This window comes from Eurypyga helias, unplaced genomic scaffold (genome assembly GCF_000690775.1).
Source record: "Eurypyga helias isolate BGI_N326 unplaced genomic scaffold, ASM69077v1 scaffold15565, whole genome shotgun sequence".
Classification (NCBI taxonomy): domain Eukaryota; kingdom Metazoa; phylum Chordata; class Aves; order Eurypygiformes; family Eurypygidae; genus Eurypyga; species Eurypyga helias.
Genome location: NW_010253584.1, coordinates 1 through 17,719, shown reverse-complemented (window position 1 = coordinate 17,719; position 17,719 = coordinate 1). Strand labels below are relative to the sequence as shown.

Here is a 17,719-nt window from a genome sequence, read left to right as displayed (position 1 = left end):
GGGAGGCTGGCAGATAACCCAATTACAAATGGGTAAGGGAAGGGTCTGTGCCTAGGTATCATTGACACACTGTTGTCAAGGAAGACAGATCTGTGGAAGGTGTTGGAAAGTTGCAGAAAAGGTGGTCAGCGCCTTCTGTTGGCAACTAAATGCTACTTCTGCTTTGAGAGCTCCTCCCTGTGCCCATTGTACGACTGAAGCCCTTCGTCTTTAAAAACTGTTTTGTGTATCCACAGGGCATTTATTCCTTCGTTCTTGTCGAGCGTGCTAAAGACTCTGTATTGCCTGCTTCTTGGTTTCTCTGAAGTTTCTTGGCTCAGAAAAGAGCTTCACCATGTTGCTCCAGAGTGTGATAAGCCTACAGCGGTATATGAAGATCTTCACTTTCTTACCTCTTTTCTGCCCCATCCTCCACCTTAAGCTTATTTTGCCTGTTCCCTCCTGTCTTTTGTTCTTCTGTTCCAACTGCCATTACTTTTCAGTGAGGCCAAACTCTCCTTTGATCCACATCACACAGCATCTCTGCATGAGATTCTTCGGCCTGCGAAGACCAGATTTCTTCTGTAACCATGTGACTTCCTCTAATTGTTCATTCATTAGATGTCTTTCTCTTGGGACACTGAAGAGATGCTCTGTGGATAGGCACACTGAGTGTCTTTATTGTTATGGGGGGTCTCATATCCTGAGAAATGTGCAAGTTTCACGTTTGGTTGCCTAAGGACTGTGACGCTAGATTGGAGATTTACCTTCTGGTTATATCTAAGTGGTAAACTCCTGACCTTGGAAAAAAATAGATTAATGGGGTGAAGACCTTCCTGGCATAAGAATTCCTTCTCGGGAATGTTATCCTCATTCATGATGGTAGAAAAAAAATCCCTCAGTGAATATACTCCCAGACATCCTATTCCTGCCTTCCCAATGAAGTGTAAGAACCAGACCTGAGCATATTCTTTAGCTCCCCCACCAGCTGCTTTGGCAGAGTCTTCTTGAATAACTTCAGAAATTTGAGTATCAACAACAAGTCCTTCAAACAGACATTTTGAACCCTGAAGACCTTCTGCAACCTTTGTAAGTCTCCAGCTCCATATAAACTCTTGCTCTCACAGCCAGGACTTTGGATGGGAGTAGCTTGTTTGTATATGCGTACATCCAGAGATGTACATACTGTGGTCAGGAAGGAACATACCAGACTTCTTTACCTGAATAAACAGGTGAGATTTTCAGCCAGGTGTCACACAAAGGCTTTTTCTCAAATTAGATTTCCATTCCAACTAGTCCGTGTTACCTAGGCATACTTTGGGATTTTGTGCTATAATTGAATAGAAACAGCCTTTAGCAACCTTGCTGTAAACTTCAAAGACAACTCTAAGTAGGGTAGCAATAGGGGGAAAAAAAAATTTCAACTCCAACTCTTGATATATGTGTGCAAGAGTTGACAACGTATTTTCAAAGAATTCTGTTAATTAATAAGTGATTTATGGGTTTATTTCAGCCCACGAATGAAGCGTGTATGCTGCAGCAGTAATAATTGTGGGTAAATTTAGAATACGTATTCCTTCATTCTTCCCTTCCTCTGCATGTTGTTGTACATGTGTGGACACACCCCAAGCCTTTTTTTTGAAATCACAGCCAAGCTTCCATTTTTGTAGAGAAAGCAGTATCTTCTCCTTCAGACGTCAGTGAGTCTTTAACTCATCTTTTGGTTTTTGGCACTCTCCTGGTATTTTCAGACCTTGATTATTCTCTGTAATTGTTTAATAACAGTTTCCTTCCATAAAAATAAGCCTGTTTTTAAAATCGAAAGGCAAGCTTTACTCTTAGAGGTTGTTGAGTATAAAAACCACATACGCTGCTGGTGTTGGCACGTGTCAACTCTTTGGGTTTTTACTGTTTCATTTCAATAACATACTTGCAGCGGTTGATAACCCACTGCTATTCAGATATTTCTGTTTTTCTGAATAACTTTTTTCATGGATTCTAGGTATGAAATTTTAAATGTTGCATTTCTGGGTGCTGATCCAGGTAATGAACAGTTTATGACTATGTCCTCCACAGACTACCACTTCATTTTTCTGTCTTTCTCACAGCAATTCCACAAGCTGACAGACACTAGTAGTACTGCTAAAATAAGCTGAATGTATCTCATTAACAGCCAGTTGTCACAATCACAAGGCTAACTGTCTGTCACTCCTACTCCTTGGTAGTGCCCTGCTCACACACTGAACTATCAATTTTTTTTCTTGGCCTGGAGTTTTGAAATTTCTTTCTGACTGGGCTTTTGAGGTGTAGCCTTTGAATTTGGTTTAATATTTGTAATCAGTTTCCCTAGAGAAGCAGTGATTAATAGAGTGGTTGGAAAACTTCCTAAAGCAAAAAACCCATTTCATTTCAAAGCAAATAATTTTTTGAGAAAAAGTCTCTGTTTATTCTCCTATGTGATGATTCTATATTGTCTTCCTCTGACAATTTAACCTGAGGCAGTTCCTCATAAAAAACGCTCCTGGCACACAAATCTCCCCAAGCGTTTCATTCTCTGTTGTTTCATCAATTCCTGTTTACAGAAAGTGAGTTTCCTTTTTAGCTGTACCTGTCCCTTTCTTTCTAGCTTTGAACATGAGGCAAATAAGGCATCCAGCAGTTTAGGAGCTGGTCAGTTAATGGCTTCTAGGGCTTGTTCTGTTATTCTTCCAGTCTGCACTGAGAGAGGCTTGATGGGAGGCCATTCCTCCTTCCTAGTGTTATCTTCCATAGCATGCAGTAACCAGGAAGTGTGTAAATGATCCATTTTAGTGGTCGGGTATTCTGATTAGAACTCTGGTATTAGCACGTGACAACTGCAGGAAGGTTTCACCGGTTGTTCCTTAATGCGTAGGAACCTTAGGAAGCACAATAGATGCGACATGGTTTGGCAAAACTTCTGAAGTATGACACCTTGTGTGTTGACTTTGGGATGTCAACAAATAGGAGCCCCCCTATTTGCAATCTAAGACAGAATTTGAATCTTCACATCCCAAAATGGAATACTAATCTGTTCTTTACCTTGTCATCATAGATTAGCCCTTTATCATAGAATCACAGAATGGTTTGGGTTGGAAGGGACCTTAAAGACCATCTAGTTCCAACCCCCCTGCCATGGGCAGGGACCCCTTCCGCTAGACCAGGTTGCTCAAAGCCTCGTCCAGCCTGGCCTTGAACCCTTCCAGGGATGGGGTATCCACAGCTTCTCTGGGCAACCTGTGCCAGTGCCTCACCACCCTCTCCGGGAAGAATTTTACTTCCTGATATCCAATCTAAACCTCCCCACTTTCAATTTAAACCCGTTACCCCTTGTCCTGTCACTACAGGCCCTTGTAAAAAGTCCCCCCCAGCTTCCTTGTAGCCCTTTCAGGTACTGGAAGGCTGCAGTAAGGTCTCCCCGGAGCCTTCTCTTCTCCAGGCTGAACAAGCCCAACTCTCTCAGCCTGTCCCCATAGCAGAGGTGCTCCAGCCCTCTGAGCATCTCTGTGGCCTCCTCTGGACTCACTCCAACCGGTCTGTATCCTTCTGATGTTGAGGGCCCCAGAACTGGACACAGCACTCCAGGTGGGGTCTCACGAGAGCAGAGTGTAGCGGGGGAATCCCCTCCCTCGATCTGCTGGCCACACAGTAGTCTGGCTCTGTCAGTGTACTCAGTTGACCGCCGTTTTTTGGGAGCGCTGATGCAGCCCTTCACTGACTACCAGCCAGTCATGTGTCTGAGTGAAATAACGGCACACCCTCCTGTCCTGTGTGACAGACAGTGGTCTACAAAGGCCAAGAGCTTGAGCACGCATAAGTACATGAGGAAGGGTTCACAGGTCTGAATGCGGGAGCAGAAGCAGCCATTCCCACCTCACTTCCAAGGAGCAGATGTGCCTACCCATTTGCCTTTCTGGCTTCTGCTTCTATGAAGACATCGTGCCTGTGCTGAAATCCCTTCCATTGTCTCTCATGCAGCTTCAGAGGCCACGTTAAAGGTGTTCCTCCTAGATTTCAAAGGAAATAGCTGATCAGGCTTCAGAAAAGACTCCATGTGGGTTCCTGAACTTCAGTGACACACAAGCTCCTCTGGGACAATGCAGGCATCAAAGTTCAGGATGCAGCAGCTAAGAGCTGGAGCCAGAGCTTCTTGGATAATGGGACTTGTCTGTAGGATAAATTTCCAGAGGAAATTGGAATATCATTGGAAATTGCTGGAATGCTTTCCTTGGTAAAAAATTCTTTCCATTATTAAGAACGATGCTCAGAATACTATTACATTTCTATCCCCTGTCAAAAAAAAGGAACTTATTAAAGGAAAAAAGGAAAAAAAGAAAAAAACAATCCCAAACACAAGAAACAGAAGAGTTTTGTCCTCACATAAAGAAGCAGGATAGACATTTGAAAAGTCTACTGGAAATTTCACCATGGCCATTGATCTTTCTTATGCAGTGTTCAGGGCAGCAGGTATCATTCATGGCTGTGCTTTTTTCTTTGTTTATATCATCAGCATGTGTGCTTTGGAGTCAGTTATTTGTAGGAAAATGTATGTCTGGAAAGCAAATAAGTGTTTCTTGCTTTCAGTACATCTTTTAAAATGAAATTTTACATGAAAGAAGACAGTATTTATGTCTGTACCAAGTAATGGTTCCAATGCAGAGTAGCAAACTTTAAAAATGTTACTTTAAAAGATGAAATGCAAAGCAATTTCCTTTTTCTTTTCAGTGCGGTTGTTATGTTAAGCAAAGGTGAACAGGACAGATATCAGGAGGTGCTTCCTGTTTGTGCAAACAGATGGCGAGTTGGCATTAACCATATACATAAGATAACCCTATCGAAATATCTTAACCACATGCATCACTTTCAAGAGGACTTTCTGTAAAGCATTTTCTTTCATTTCTTTTGAAATTAATTTCATTAAAATACATACAGATGTGACAGCTATTTGATAGGCTTTCAGGTTTATTTGTTGATTATCCATAATACATAATTTTTAATTGTCAAGCTTTGGATAAGAAGTGCCTTTACAAATTTTGCTATGGCAGGTATGTATATGGGAAACAGTTTGCTTTTCAAAAAGAGAGGAAGGAGTTTATGTGAAAAGAAATGGCGTAACTGGGGTTTTAGCAGGCTGTACAATCAGATACATTTGCTAGCTCTAGATATCGTCCTTATTCTGTAGGAAAGAAGGATACTCCTTTCCTTGTAAACAATATTGTCCCAGACACTGTTAAAAAAAAAATATCAAAAAAGACATCAAGGATGTGACCTCATGAGGCACAACTTCAGTACGTAAAGCCCTGGCAGCTATTCAAGAATGTCATCAATATGGCATTTCCTTACAACCGTGTCTACCATGAAGAGCCACTATTTTCCCATTGCCTTAATCTAAACCGTTCTTAAAGCTCACTCTTTGGTCGTCTAAACTTGTGAGCAGTTTGTTGTCTTTCTGTAACACAAGTTCCAACATCACCAGTGTTCTCACAACCCACTTCTGGTAGTGATTTATCGAAGACAGATAAAACGGTCGCCATGCTATGTGCGTCGCCTATCAGGCAGAAACAAAGTACAAGCAACTGATCCACCAAGGCTTTGCACTGCTAAAACAAAGGAAACTGAATTTTTCTTTAGGTAAAGAATTACAACCTAGGAGTAAGGGAGGGGGAAGGGCTTTATAGGCCTTTCTTGGGTGTGTCCGTCACCCTTCTAGTCAAATAATTAATGAAGCAGTCTTTGTGTCAAGTGTTTTTCCTGATGACATGTGGAAGACTATGCTGTGGACAGAAATAAGGCCCCAGTCACCAACTTGTACAAGATATTTTTATGGTCTGTAGACTGAATTTTTCAGTGCTTGACTCTCTCTAGTAACACGCAGCAGTCAGGACTTCTGAAACCCCTGTGGAGGGTAAGGAGATGGCTGTGCATTCATCTGTGCTGTTGGGTGCTGTGCCAGGGTTCAGATATACTGTGAAACGCGTAAGTATTGTTTGCTGCTTACCCAGTAGAGACTCTCAGACGGTTTAGAAGCATCACTTGAATTTATCAGATTGCCTATCTTCATATGAAATCTTCCCAACTTCTCACAGAGTAAGTCTGTTAGCATGGTGAAAAGATGCTGTGATACAGAAATCACCATTAAATTATGAAGCAAAATAATTTCTGTGACGCAAGGCAGAGTATTGGTCTGGAACTCTCCTTCTGCGCATTTTTTAACTGGAATTTGTGGTGTTTACTTAATTTAAGACACTTTTTGCTGTTTGAGTCAAATTAAAATTCAAACATCTTCATTTATTTCTTCTCTGATAGTCAAGGTTGTTTGAAAGGCTTCACACAGTCACCATCCACACTGGAAATCCATAGCCTTGATCTCCATTTTTTGTGGATCTAAGACATTAGCTGCACTTCCTTATTTTTCCTTAGCTGTATTCTATGTGATTGCCCACAGTACCAGTCCCATACTTCCTGCTGGAGTTCCCTGAATCTCTGCTCTTCTGAGCCTGACTTTGTACATGTCCGTCATGTAATTAGAGGCAAGCCTGTGAGGGGAAGCAATTTTCTTGCAGTTAAGATAAAAAGAACCCTAATGTGCCTTGTTTTGGTGCGGTTTGTAACATAGTACACAGGTAAGAAGTGGACCATAATGCTGGGATTAATCCTAAACATGAGTGTTCACATACCATTAAGAGTTTTGGCCTTTCATACACATTTTTGTTGTGTGTTGGATATTCTTATCTTGTTAGTATAATTAGGAACCGATGGGTTATGTTTGTCACAATTTCCAAAGGTAATTGAAATATTCTGAGGGCAACTGAAAACAATCTTTGCAGAACTGTTTTATCTAATTTGTCTAGGCTGTTATTTCTGGGAGGGGGTTAACAGTTTTCACATGGAACTCTTCTGAATACATCTGTCCACATCTGTGGTTTGTCAAGGTATCTGCTGTAAACCTTCAAAACCAGTTAGTTTTGTAAGCAATCTGCATTTTTTTTTCCACTGAAAGTAATGAATTCTGTGTATGTTAATTTAAAATGTATTTTAAGTTTAAGATAAAGAAGCAGACAAGTCTCTGTAGTGTTAGGTGACAGCACACAGGACGGGGAGGATGCAAAAGCCAAGCTGGAATAGGCAGCTCAGTATCAAAGCTGAGGGCACAGCTGGAAGGGGACGTTTATTTAAGTCTTCAGATACACTGGAATACTGCTAAATTGATAAGTTTATTGTAGATTTTATATCTCATATTCACTCTTCTGTGCAACTTCGGGTGCTTCAAAGGAATGTGTCACAGTCCTGTTGTCATTTTTCAGTTCACCAGTTTAATGTGGATGACCCATGGAAGCATTATTTTCTCCTCCTTGTGTCTTTTCAAAAGAACAAAACCAGCCAAAGCAACATTAGTGCACTGTTCTTGATGAACTGTTGTGCTGGGTCTAGACAACTACAGAGCTTAGCAGACTTTTGAGAAGTCAAAGTTAATGAATTAAAACTCAACATAATTCTGAGTTAGGGGAAATTATAGATGGGGAAGTACAGGACATGTGATTTTCCAGGACCACAGTGTAGTGCAGCATTGTCAGTAGAAGGTCTGAGATCCCTCTCTGCGTTTAAACGACAAAGCAGTTATGTTTACTTCGCTACATTTTGGCTAATGCAAGGCTTATACGGAATCCTTTGCTTAAAACCTCAAGACTTTTAAGCAAATGTTTTATACAGTTCACAAAATAGAGATGTAGATATGTAATCTTGTTTTAAATTCAAAATCGCTGACAGTGGAAACTGTCTTGAAAACCGGTGACGACTCCCAGCTGTAGCACATCTTCACGGGGAAGAATGCGCTGTGGTGTGTAACGGACTGGGATGCTTCCCAGGCTAGCGTTTGGCATCTCCTGACTCCCCAGATGCTTTTTCAGGTGTGCAATTGTACAGCCCCCTCTCCTGTCTGGGCTGCTTGGGTCACCTTTGGAGAGAAAGGAAAAGAACAACAGAAAGGGCAGGAAAACTAAATAAACATGGGTTTGTTTGTTGTTGGTTTTTTTTTTTTTGTCTAGTAGCAGGTTGAGTTGCTGCTGATTTAATTGAGCGGAGAACATGTAGTGCTCTAAGGGTACATAAAGGCAGGAAGAGCCCTCGCTGTGAGAGAAAAGCAAAAACTCACTGAAGAGGAAGGTCTTCTGAGAAATGACAGTATAGAATTAAAATAGAGCAACTAGAGGAAGGAAGTCCATGTCCCATATATATAGAAAGGGAGGGGGGGATCTTCTCCATAGTAACGGAGGAAGCAGGGAAGGAGGAAAAGGACAACACGAACTGCAAATGACGTTTTAACAGATGGTATAGAAAAGAGACATTTGAGGTTTGCTCGTCTTCCTGGCTTGCAGGGCCTAGGGTTTTGGTTGGTCACAAAAGCCCTTAAAAATGTTTGTTTAAGCTACCAAATGAGGGTTAATTATTTTTGGACAATTATAAAGCTTGTACTTTAGTACTTGCACTTTATGTTCTAAACATCTTCTTATGACAAATTTGAAGCTTGGTTGTTAAAAGAAAGTTTCAGTTCTGTGATTTACACAATACCTACGTTACTGCTGTGTTTATATTATTACTATGTAGTTACAAAACATTCTGGTGCTGGAATCCAGCCCGATTTTGCAATGGTCTTGGATACATGGATGTTAGGTGAGGGGTGTGTGTGACTGTAACGGCTGCCCTGGTGTCACAGAAGTGATCGCTTGCGTGAAAATCACAGGTATCCCGAACGTTGGGCTTGTTCTGCGTTTCCCCAGGTGGTTTTGCTGATGCACGGAGAATCTATTTCCACCTTTCCTTCCACACACACACTTCTTGCACGCTTTTCCCTGGATAGCTCCTGCGACAGTCTGGCCAAGCGCTCGCGGGAGCTGCTGTTGCATCTCTTGCCCTCTCAGTGAAGAGAACGGTCCCGCAGCTGCAGAAATCTAGTGCTGTAGTTAACCAGATCTTTCGCCATGGATGTGGAACACCCTTTCCTCCTTATGTTAGCACTCTGCCTTAATTCCCAGCCGTTACTTCTAATGGCTCATAAAGCAGTAGCCAGTCCCAGTTTTGTCTGCATAAGAGACCGCAGCAGTATTTGTTGTTTAAAATGACGTCACTCAAGCGTTTGCCTTCCGTATTACGGGGGGTGGATGATCTCTTTGTTTAAAAATATCTGTAGTTCTTTTTTGCAAAGACTGACAGCAGTGTCTGCTTTCAGGGTGGGATGATTAACTGGAATAGACTGTTTCCTCCTTTGCGTCATAGACATAACGCGAATTATCAAGATCATCACCCATCTGATCAAGACACACCTCCACCTACCGAGGTTTCTGAAGAGCAGGTAAACATTTTTCTCTTTTAAAATGGCATTAAAAAGCTGGTTAGGAATTACCACTACTGAATTTTTTTGTCGTCTGTTGACACAGTTCCTTAATAAGCACGAATTAGAATATCAGATCACAGTTGCAGTACAGAGACAGCAAATTGTCTTTACTGTCCAAACCAGAGTTACAGATGAACTTGGGAGTTTCTGGTTTTACGTGTAACTGCTTCTCCTTTGTATTTAAAGATGAGTCGGTTTCGCTAGCGGGGGCTAATTAAAATCTGATAAAATAAATATTTCAGAGAAGGACAAATGACAGATTTTGTGATTTGTCTTGCAGACACGCAAGTTTCCTTTCACTGAGGTCTCCAGTTTTGTTTCCAGTTCAGTCATGTTGTTATTTGGAAATAAGGATGTTATGCCAGCTGTGGACTGCAACACGTACTTGGTCCAAAACTTGGATGTTTCCCTCAATAACGTGGTTGACTGATTTCACATACTGATGCCACTGAGAAGTTTTGGTCTTTTCCATCAAGTATAGATTTAGACTTACTGTATAGATTTAGACTTCTAGACTTCTGATGGTAGTTTTATTCTCAAAAGAGAGGATGATTTACTAGGAAGGTTAAGAATTTAAGATTAATCTTATTTGTGTATTCAGTATTTATTGCATGCAGTCAAGTTCTCCAGGCTGTGGCCTATCCGCAGTTAGCTGCATTTGGCTGTATTGTAGTCTACGGGCTCTGCTACCCTTGAACAAGAATAGGTTTCAAGGGTGAGTTTTTCTTTCCCTTTTTTGAGGGAGATAAGTCAACACTTGCTAGCACCACCCTGCCATTTCTAGGCAGTTTAAAATGAGCTTGTCCCAAACAGAAATCTTTGCAAAGATCTGATTTCTAGTTTTGATTCAGTGTTACATTATGTTCAGTATGTTCAAAACTTTAACTGCTCTGGTGGTTTTGACTGCAAACCTCCTGGGCTACATCTGAAAAGTTAAAAAAACCAAAACCACACCAAAGAACACCACCTGAGACAAAACTCAGAAACTTAGCGTTGGCCGGGCTGAGAGCCTGCTCAGCGCTGGGTATGGGGTGGACCAAAAGATTTCCCTGCTGGGTTGGTTTGTTTATTTGTTTTATTGAAAAATTCTGCCTATGGGATCTTTTCTTCTTGGGCTGGAACTAATGCAATAGTTATTAGTCTGACTTATGCTGGATTCTCACCCAAAGCCTTTAGGCCCAGGTTTATGAAAGCACTATACGCTTATGTTTTCTCACGCACTGAAGTTGTAGAGCTCAAACGATTGCTGTCATTTGCAGTGCTGCCCAGTTACTCTGCAAAGCAAAAAGTAATCCAAGCACCTTTGATTTCTCAAGACTGTACTAATAACTGTACAGGTTGTCTTTAAGTGAAGGTTTTCTTCTGGTCTTCAGATTGAAATTTGCAATGCTTTTGCTACAAAAAATCTCTGCGTTTCTTGTGGGTTTTTTAGCACCTTGAATTACCGTTACAGATACACATTTTCTGTTTCCTGGAGCTGGATTCAGTTCCTGTGGTTAAAATACACTCGGATGAAAAGAGCTTTTTGCTGTTACAATCAATTTGCTGTGATGCTCACTGGATATTTCTGTAAATAGGAACATTGTAGTTCCACCCGCCACTTCTTAAGGTTAGAATTCATGGCAACGACGGTAAAAGCTTTTCTTCTGAAATGTATTTCTGTGGTGAGCTTTTATTCCACTGCTTGCCCTTTTTCTCATTAAAAAAAACACAGCCTTAGATGAAAACGGGCAGAGGAAACTTCAGAAAGTTATGGGTTATGAAAACCAGTTTGAAGTTACACTGTCGATGCAGAGGTGTCAAAAGTAACAATTCATTTCTCTCTCTGCCAGAAGGTGAGAAACTGACTTTGGGTTTTAAGGGGGTAAAAAGGAGGAAAGGCACAAAAATAGTGGGCACTGTCTTTGGTACTCTGACAACCCAAGTAGCCATTCTCGTTTTCTGACAGCGTGTTTAGATGAAGAGAATGAGAACCCCCACCTCCAGACAGCCGTGGCAGTAGTGTATTTCTCAGTAAGCTGCCAAAGCAGAGAAGATGAAAAATGCTGAAAGTTCTGGAGGTGTCTTAGAGGAAGGGGAGGTTGCTTATAACGGTACCTTTCTGCTAAAAGGCATTTCAAGTACTTTCAATACCAGTGCATGTTGCTTTTGCGCCCTGGGAAGATTCCTCCTGAGGTGTGCAGGGCCTCTGCTGCGTCCTTGCTCAGCTTCGCTCCGCTGCTGCGGGCTCTGTACGAGCAGAGAGGGAGCAGCAGTAACTCCCAGGCAGCTCCTGTAGCCCAGGACTTCCAGGTTCAGGAGCTGTGGTGTCTGGGCACAAGGCCATTTGGAGCAGGATGGGGAATGCTTTATATGGCCACGGTTAATTTTACGTGCCGCTCCCTGTCCCTCCCGGTTATACGGTTGGACTGGATGGTCTCTAAGGTCTTTTCCAACCTAGTGATTCTATGATTCTATGATTCCCCACCCCCCCTTGTTTTTCCCCTCCCTGGAAGGTTAACTATAAAAGTGAGTGAGAGTTATATTGTAACTTTCAGTCATACCCAGTTGAGAATTGTAGATTTTAAATGTACTTTAGATTGGCATTTAACCGTAAATTAAATTTGGTTATACATACATTGCTTTTTATGTGTGGTAATTTAAATATTTGTTAGCACAGAGCAAAAAGGTTAGGTCCTTCCACAACATCAGAAGGATATAGACCAGTTGAAGCGAGTCCAGAGGAGGCCACGAAGATGCTCAGAGGGCTGGAGCACCTCTGCTATGGGGACAGGCTGAGAGAGTTGGGCTTGTTCAGCCTGGAGAAGAGAAGGCTCCGGGGAGACCTTATAGCACCTTCCAGTACCTGAAGGGGCTACAAGGAAGCTGGGGGGGACTTTTTACAAGGGCCTGTAGTGACAGGACAAGGGGTAACGGGTTTAAATTGAAAGCGGGGAGGTGTAGATTGGACATCAGGAAGAAGTTCTTCCTGGAGAGGGTGGTGAGGCACTGGAACAGGTTGCCCAGAGAAGCTGTGGATGCCCCATCCCTGGAAGTGTTCAAGGCCAGGCTGGATGAGGCTTTGAGCAACCTGGTCTAGTGGAAGGTGTCCCTGTCCATGGCAGGGGGGTTGGAACTGGATGGGCTTTAGGGTCCCTTCCAACCCAAACCATTCTGTCATTCTATGAGCACGTGATATTACAGAGAGGGTTAGGGTCACGGGGTTATTGATTATCAAAATCACTGTCTGAAATGTGCCCTTTTCCAGGTAATTCTTCCATCAAATGTCATTGAGTGACGCTGTTTTGAGAATATGTAGAATCCTTCCAAGAATTTTACTGAACCCATTTAAGTACTGTACTGCCTCTCTTTGAGGGCTGACTTTCAGGTATACCTTAAAAATCACCTCGAATGGATAGTTCTGTGGTTTTTACTGCCCTCTGGAGAAGTAGGTCTTTTCAAGGAAAGCAGAGCTAAGGATGTCTGGACAGGTTTTTGCATCTGCTGTAAAATGCCGTATTTTGGTCCATGTTGGGTTCTTGAGCTCTCGTTCCTGTTGAGAGCACCAAGGTCGGATTGTAGTTGTCGTGTGTGGTGTCGTACTTTCTGTTTCACTCTTCTTTCAAAACTGAACTGGCAAGGAAAATACAGGTGTGGCTTTTTCAGCTAACGGTTGGTTTTGAATAAAGTACCAGAAAGCAGGCATCTCTGTGGCAGTGTTTTCAAGCATGCTTGTCCCAGTTACGTCTTTTTTTTTCTGTGATGGAGATGGGTTATTAGTCACCTAGATCTGACCTGATCACACGTCAGGAATCAGAGAATAGTTTGGGTTGGAAGGGACCTTAAAGAGCATCTAGTTCCACCCCCCCTGCCATGGGCAGGGACACCTTCCACTAGACCAGGTTGCTCAAAGCCTCATCCAGCCTGGCCTTGAACACTTCCAGGGATGGGGCATCCACAGCTTCTCTGGGCAGCCTGTTCCAGTGCCTCACCACCCTCTCCGTGGTGTTTGTGGCAGTGCATCGCCATGCTTGCTTACTGTCTGGAAAGGAAAGCTTTTGGACAGCCTGATCAGCGGAAAGGTGATCTCTGACACTGTTAACATGACTAACGTTATGTTACTGTTAACGTGACATAACGCAGTATGAATAAAACTCTGGTTTTAAAGCGGAGTTATGTTATTTCTTTTCCAGGTTGCACGACTTATGGAAATGGGTTTTTCCAGGGGAGATGCTCTAGAAGCTCTGAGGGCTTCAAATAATGACTTAAACGTAGCCACTAATTTTCTACTGCAGCACTGATGGTTTTCTGTGTGAAGGAACTTCCCTCAGTGGGTTTGTACACGTCTGAAAGAGGATCAAAGCCACCTGCTGGACAGACTCACGAAGGTCCTACCCACAAGAGCGTCAGAAAAGAGAAACTGGCTCCCCGTGACCAGTGATTCAAAGTGATGTTCAGGAATGACGTGAACTGTTCCCAAGCCTTCAGATCACTTGGTGGTTTCTAGTCTGGTTATCCTTTTCAGAGTAACTTTAGTTTCTACTTATTACTGGATATCACATAAATTTATTTTTAAAATAAAGTAGGTGGGGTTTTGTTTTTTCCTTGTAAATCCTTGTTAAACATGTTATCAGACTTAATGACTAGGAAGAGAAGCTCCAACAACCACAGCGACTAGATTTACCCATGAAGAAAATTTGTATTTTCTTCATTTACCAGTCTAATTTCTCTAGCTTACATGTTATTTTACAGGACTTGATTATTGATTACAGTCATAAGAGTTTTGAAGATCACTTCATTTTCAACTCAGTAAAAGGTTATGGGACGACTGTGTCATTCTTCAGAAAGTTTTATTAATGCCTGTAATATTTTCTCTCTTGAAATCCTTTTTAAATAAAAGTTGCTGTTCAGCACACCATACACAGATAGGATGCGAGAACATTCGTGTGCGCATTGCAAGCTGTGGTAAGTGACCACTGTAAACTGAAGTTTCACAAACTGAGTAAGTTGCTACTCCTTGGATACAGGTCATGAACATACTCGCTGGAAGCAATAAAGGTGAATGGAATGCTCCCATAAGATCAGGAGTGAAATGATTTGAATGACTTCCACATCTAATTCAGAATTCTGTGATGATGGATGTGTGCTCAGTGTCCTGCATGCTGGTTTCCTTTTTTGAGCTGGCTACATACTGTCTTAAAAGAAAATGATAAAAAGGTAACTTTCCTATATATAGTTCTAGTTTTCTGCTGTCAGAGATGTGGATGACCCTGCATTTCCTGAATCCTCACTGCCTCAAGCAGCTCACTGCTGATTGTAGGCTGGAATATTAACCTTCAGGGTGATTCAGGCTAACCCGGGAGGTAACAGGACGCTGATGCCAAGGCAGCACAGTGTTGGTTTTGAAGTTCAGATTGGCAAATAAACTTAATTGGCTTGACGCTCAGAAGTGCTCCGTATGAGCTCCTTGGGAGTTTCTGGAGGTGAGGTAGAGGCGAGCGTCTGTATAAAACCAAGCTGAAGTAATACAGGATTCCAAACTGCCTCCTTGAAACCCGTCTGCTTGTGTATGTCAAGCATTTAACATATTTTTCTGTAGGTACTTTTGTTTGTACATCCTGTGCATGTCTGTCTCTGTTCATGTGCACGCAGGCATATTGAGTGCATGCCTTAAGAAGAAGACAGAGGTCATGGGAAGCGTGACAAAAGCAATAGCAGTTGTGAAGGGGAGGAGGTGAGAGAGTGCAGAACGGAGAAGGATGTTTTGAACACCCCAGTGTACATGTGACAAAGTACAGACCTGTTCAGTCTCACTTGGCCTGGAGAATATGCTGGGAAAAGACAGGACAGGATTTAGGGAGAGGAACGTACCTTTTTTTTTTTTAAATTTACTTCATTTTAGGGGTTTATTTTAATTGACTGTTAAAACTGAAAAAAGTCTTTCAGGCATACAAGTCCTTATCCAAAAATGACATCTAATTTGTGCAGCTTTAGGCACGTGACATAATTTGTAATAAAGTCAATGTCCTGTATGAATCTTTTAGTGTTTTCCAGTGGGTGAAATATGGGATTTTTGGAATGACTGTGTGTTTTCCTGGGCTATGATCCACCTCCTTCAGTGTTTGGCTTGCTGCTAAATCACATTATTTAGACAGGGTCTGCTTTTTAATTGAAAGGTTTCATTTGTGTCAAGCTGAGTGACTCTCCGTGTGTGTAGGCTGGGAACGTTTCTGTGCCCAGAGAGCTCTGTAAACCTGCTGTCTTACAAAACAAAGGGCATATGTAAGGAAAAAAACCCTACAAGAATCTGTGTATGTAAACTAGTTAAATGCTTTGAAACAAGTACAGGTTTTAATTTTGAAACATACAGATTCTTCCTTCACAAATACTTTATCAAAAGTAGCGATAAAGACTAGTGAATTACTTAAGAAGTCAAATTTTGTGCATAGGAAATAAAAGTCAACCTAGGCCAGGGGAAATTAAGTATGACCTGTGCCCTTTCAGACACGGCCCTGCTCTAGGGACAAGTACAAAGTGCATTCGTTCCCTGAAATTTTAAAACTTGTGGAGCAGCACCTGGGATGCTTCTCCAGGTCTGAATCATTTCTTACTGTTACCTCTACAAGTGGTATCCGAAGGTCACAGTTGTGTGGAAAACACCATTTTGCTGGGCATTTTGCAGAACATCATCCAGCGTAAGGGGTAAAATTCAGGTAAATTCAGGTCTTGGTGATGTCAGCTGTAAACTTCCCTTGAAATCTGTGAGAACAGTTTGTGCTCAAAATGCTTCCAAGGGTTGTGATTTCCAATTACTGAAAAAGAAGTGGTAAAAGGAGGGGTCTCGGATGCCGTTGAGCACAGTTCCTCTTTCGCACAAGAACCATAGGAGAAAGACTCTCACGTTAGAGCTGGAAAACAACTAGGTTTCCACGTGACGGTGAAACTTTCAGGGACTGTTTCTGGGAATGCGAGGAGCGTGTTCTTCACAGCCCACGCAGCGTCTGTCCAGTACAGGTTTGACTGTCTCTTCGCACAGTTTCTGTTTTGTGTGTGACCCAAAGATTGTTTTAAGGCAGCGAGAGGAGGCAGGATACTTCTCTATGGAGAAGATGTTAAGTCCCCAGGAAATTCACGCTGGTTTTAGTAAAGCCAAGATTGGGTATTTGTAAATAGAAGTAGAGGCTGCTGTTAAAATTTTTCTACTAGAGTGGGAATGTTGTGTTCTGAGACAACATCGGAGTCATTTACTGGGGACTTTCCTAGACGGTTGTGTGCGACTCTGAAACACGCCCACAGGGAGGTTTGCATTTGTGGAAATCTGCCTGATAAGCCGCTGGGTTCTCAAGCCTGAACTTTCTGTTAAGACGCAGAATGATTGGGCCCCGTACCAACTGAACCCGTTTTCCTCTTCCAAAGCAAGCGTTACGGGTTGCGTGCCGCTGACGTGAGCACGTGGGCCGGCACGCTTGGTTCGTGTGCCGACGCGTGCTGTCTCGCGCTTGTTGGTGCCTTGGCGAACGCGCGATGGAGAAAAGGGGTCGTTACTCCTGTCTGAAACACGAGAAGGAGTGAGCAAAGCGTATTGCGAGGTTCTGGGCAAATGGCAATGGGTCGGCTCTCCTGTTGGTGTATGTGTATATATACATGCGTGTGCATATATACACAGAGGGAGTCAGGATATTTATGTGTTGATTGGGTGAATTTCGCTGGAGCTAAAAGTTTGTTGAGGAGGATTAAAGGTCTGTATTCAAAGACTCCTGTCGCTCAAACCCGTCTGTATGTGGAGTGTGTACGCAGTTTTCAGGGCACCCATATCTGAAAATGCTCAGAACTGCAACCCTCATGTTGTAGGGACACTGCATCTGTCTGAAGATAAATGAATGCACAGTGTTCTGCGCTAAAGGGGGATTGACACATGAGTGCAATTAATTTCTTGTGTGTGTTCTTCTGCAAGAAAAGCCACATGAGATCAGCTGTTTTGATGGGAGAGTCACACGAACACACCAATGCTGTATGTGTTTCTATATGTGCACAACATATATAGGTATATGTGTGCGTATATATGTATATGTGTGTATATATACACACATATATATGTGTATGTGCTTATTTAAAACACACTGGGTTTGACTTAATGTTTAGTAGGATTGTGTTCCTCCTGTTTCCATACATAGAGGTGCTTTGACTACAGAAAATCCTCTCTTGATTGAAAGTCCAAGAGGGTTACAGGCTACCTAGAGTTTTTAGTCCAAATATAAGACGAGAAACCAATGACAGGAGCAGGGGAATGGTACAACCTGGTGAATGGGTGTGACTGGCGAGAATCTCAACCTCATTAAGTTCAACAAGGCC

At 42.3% G+C, this 17,719-nt stretch overlaps 1 protein-coding gene across 1 annotated transcript in view; it reads left to right on the top strand.

Annotated features, from left to right (window-relative positions):
* Nucleotides 1-14,287, top strand: part of LOC104504559 (ubiquitin-associated domain-containing protein 2) — a 32,136-nt gene extending 17,849 nt beyond the window's left edge. Inside the window, exons 4-5 of the mRNA XM_010152720.1 lie at nucleotides 9,224-9,346; nucleotides 13,561-14,287. Of these exons, the coding sequence (XP_010151022.1) occupies nucleotides 9,224-9,346; nucleotides 13,561-13,668 (231 nt within the window). The 3' untranslated portion in view covers nucleotides 13,669-14,287. The remainder of the gene's footprint in view (nucleotides 1-9,223; nucleotides 9,347-13,560) is intronic.
* Nucleotides 14,288-17,719: the final 3,432 nt, after the last annotated feature.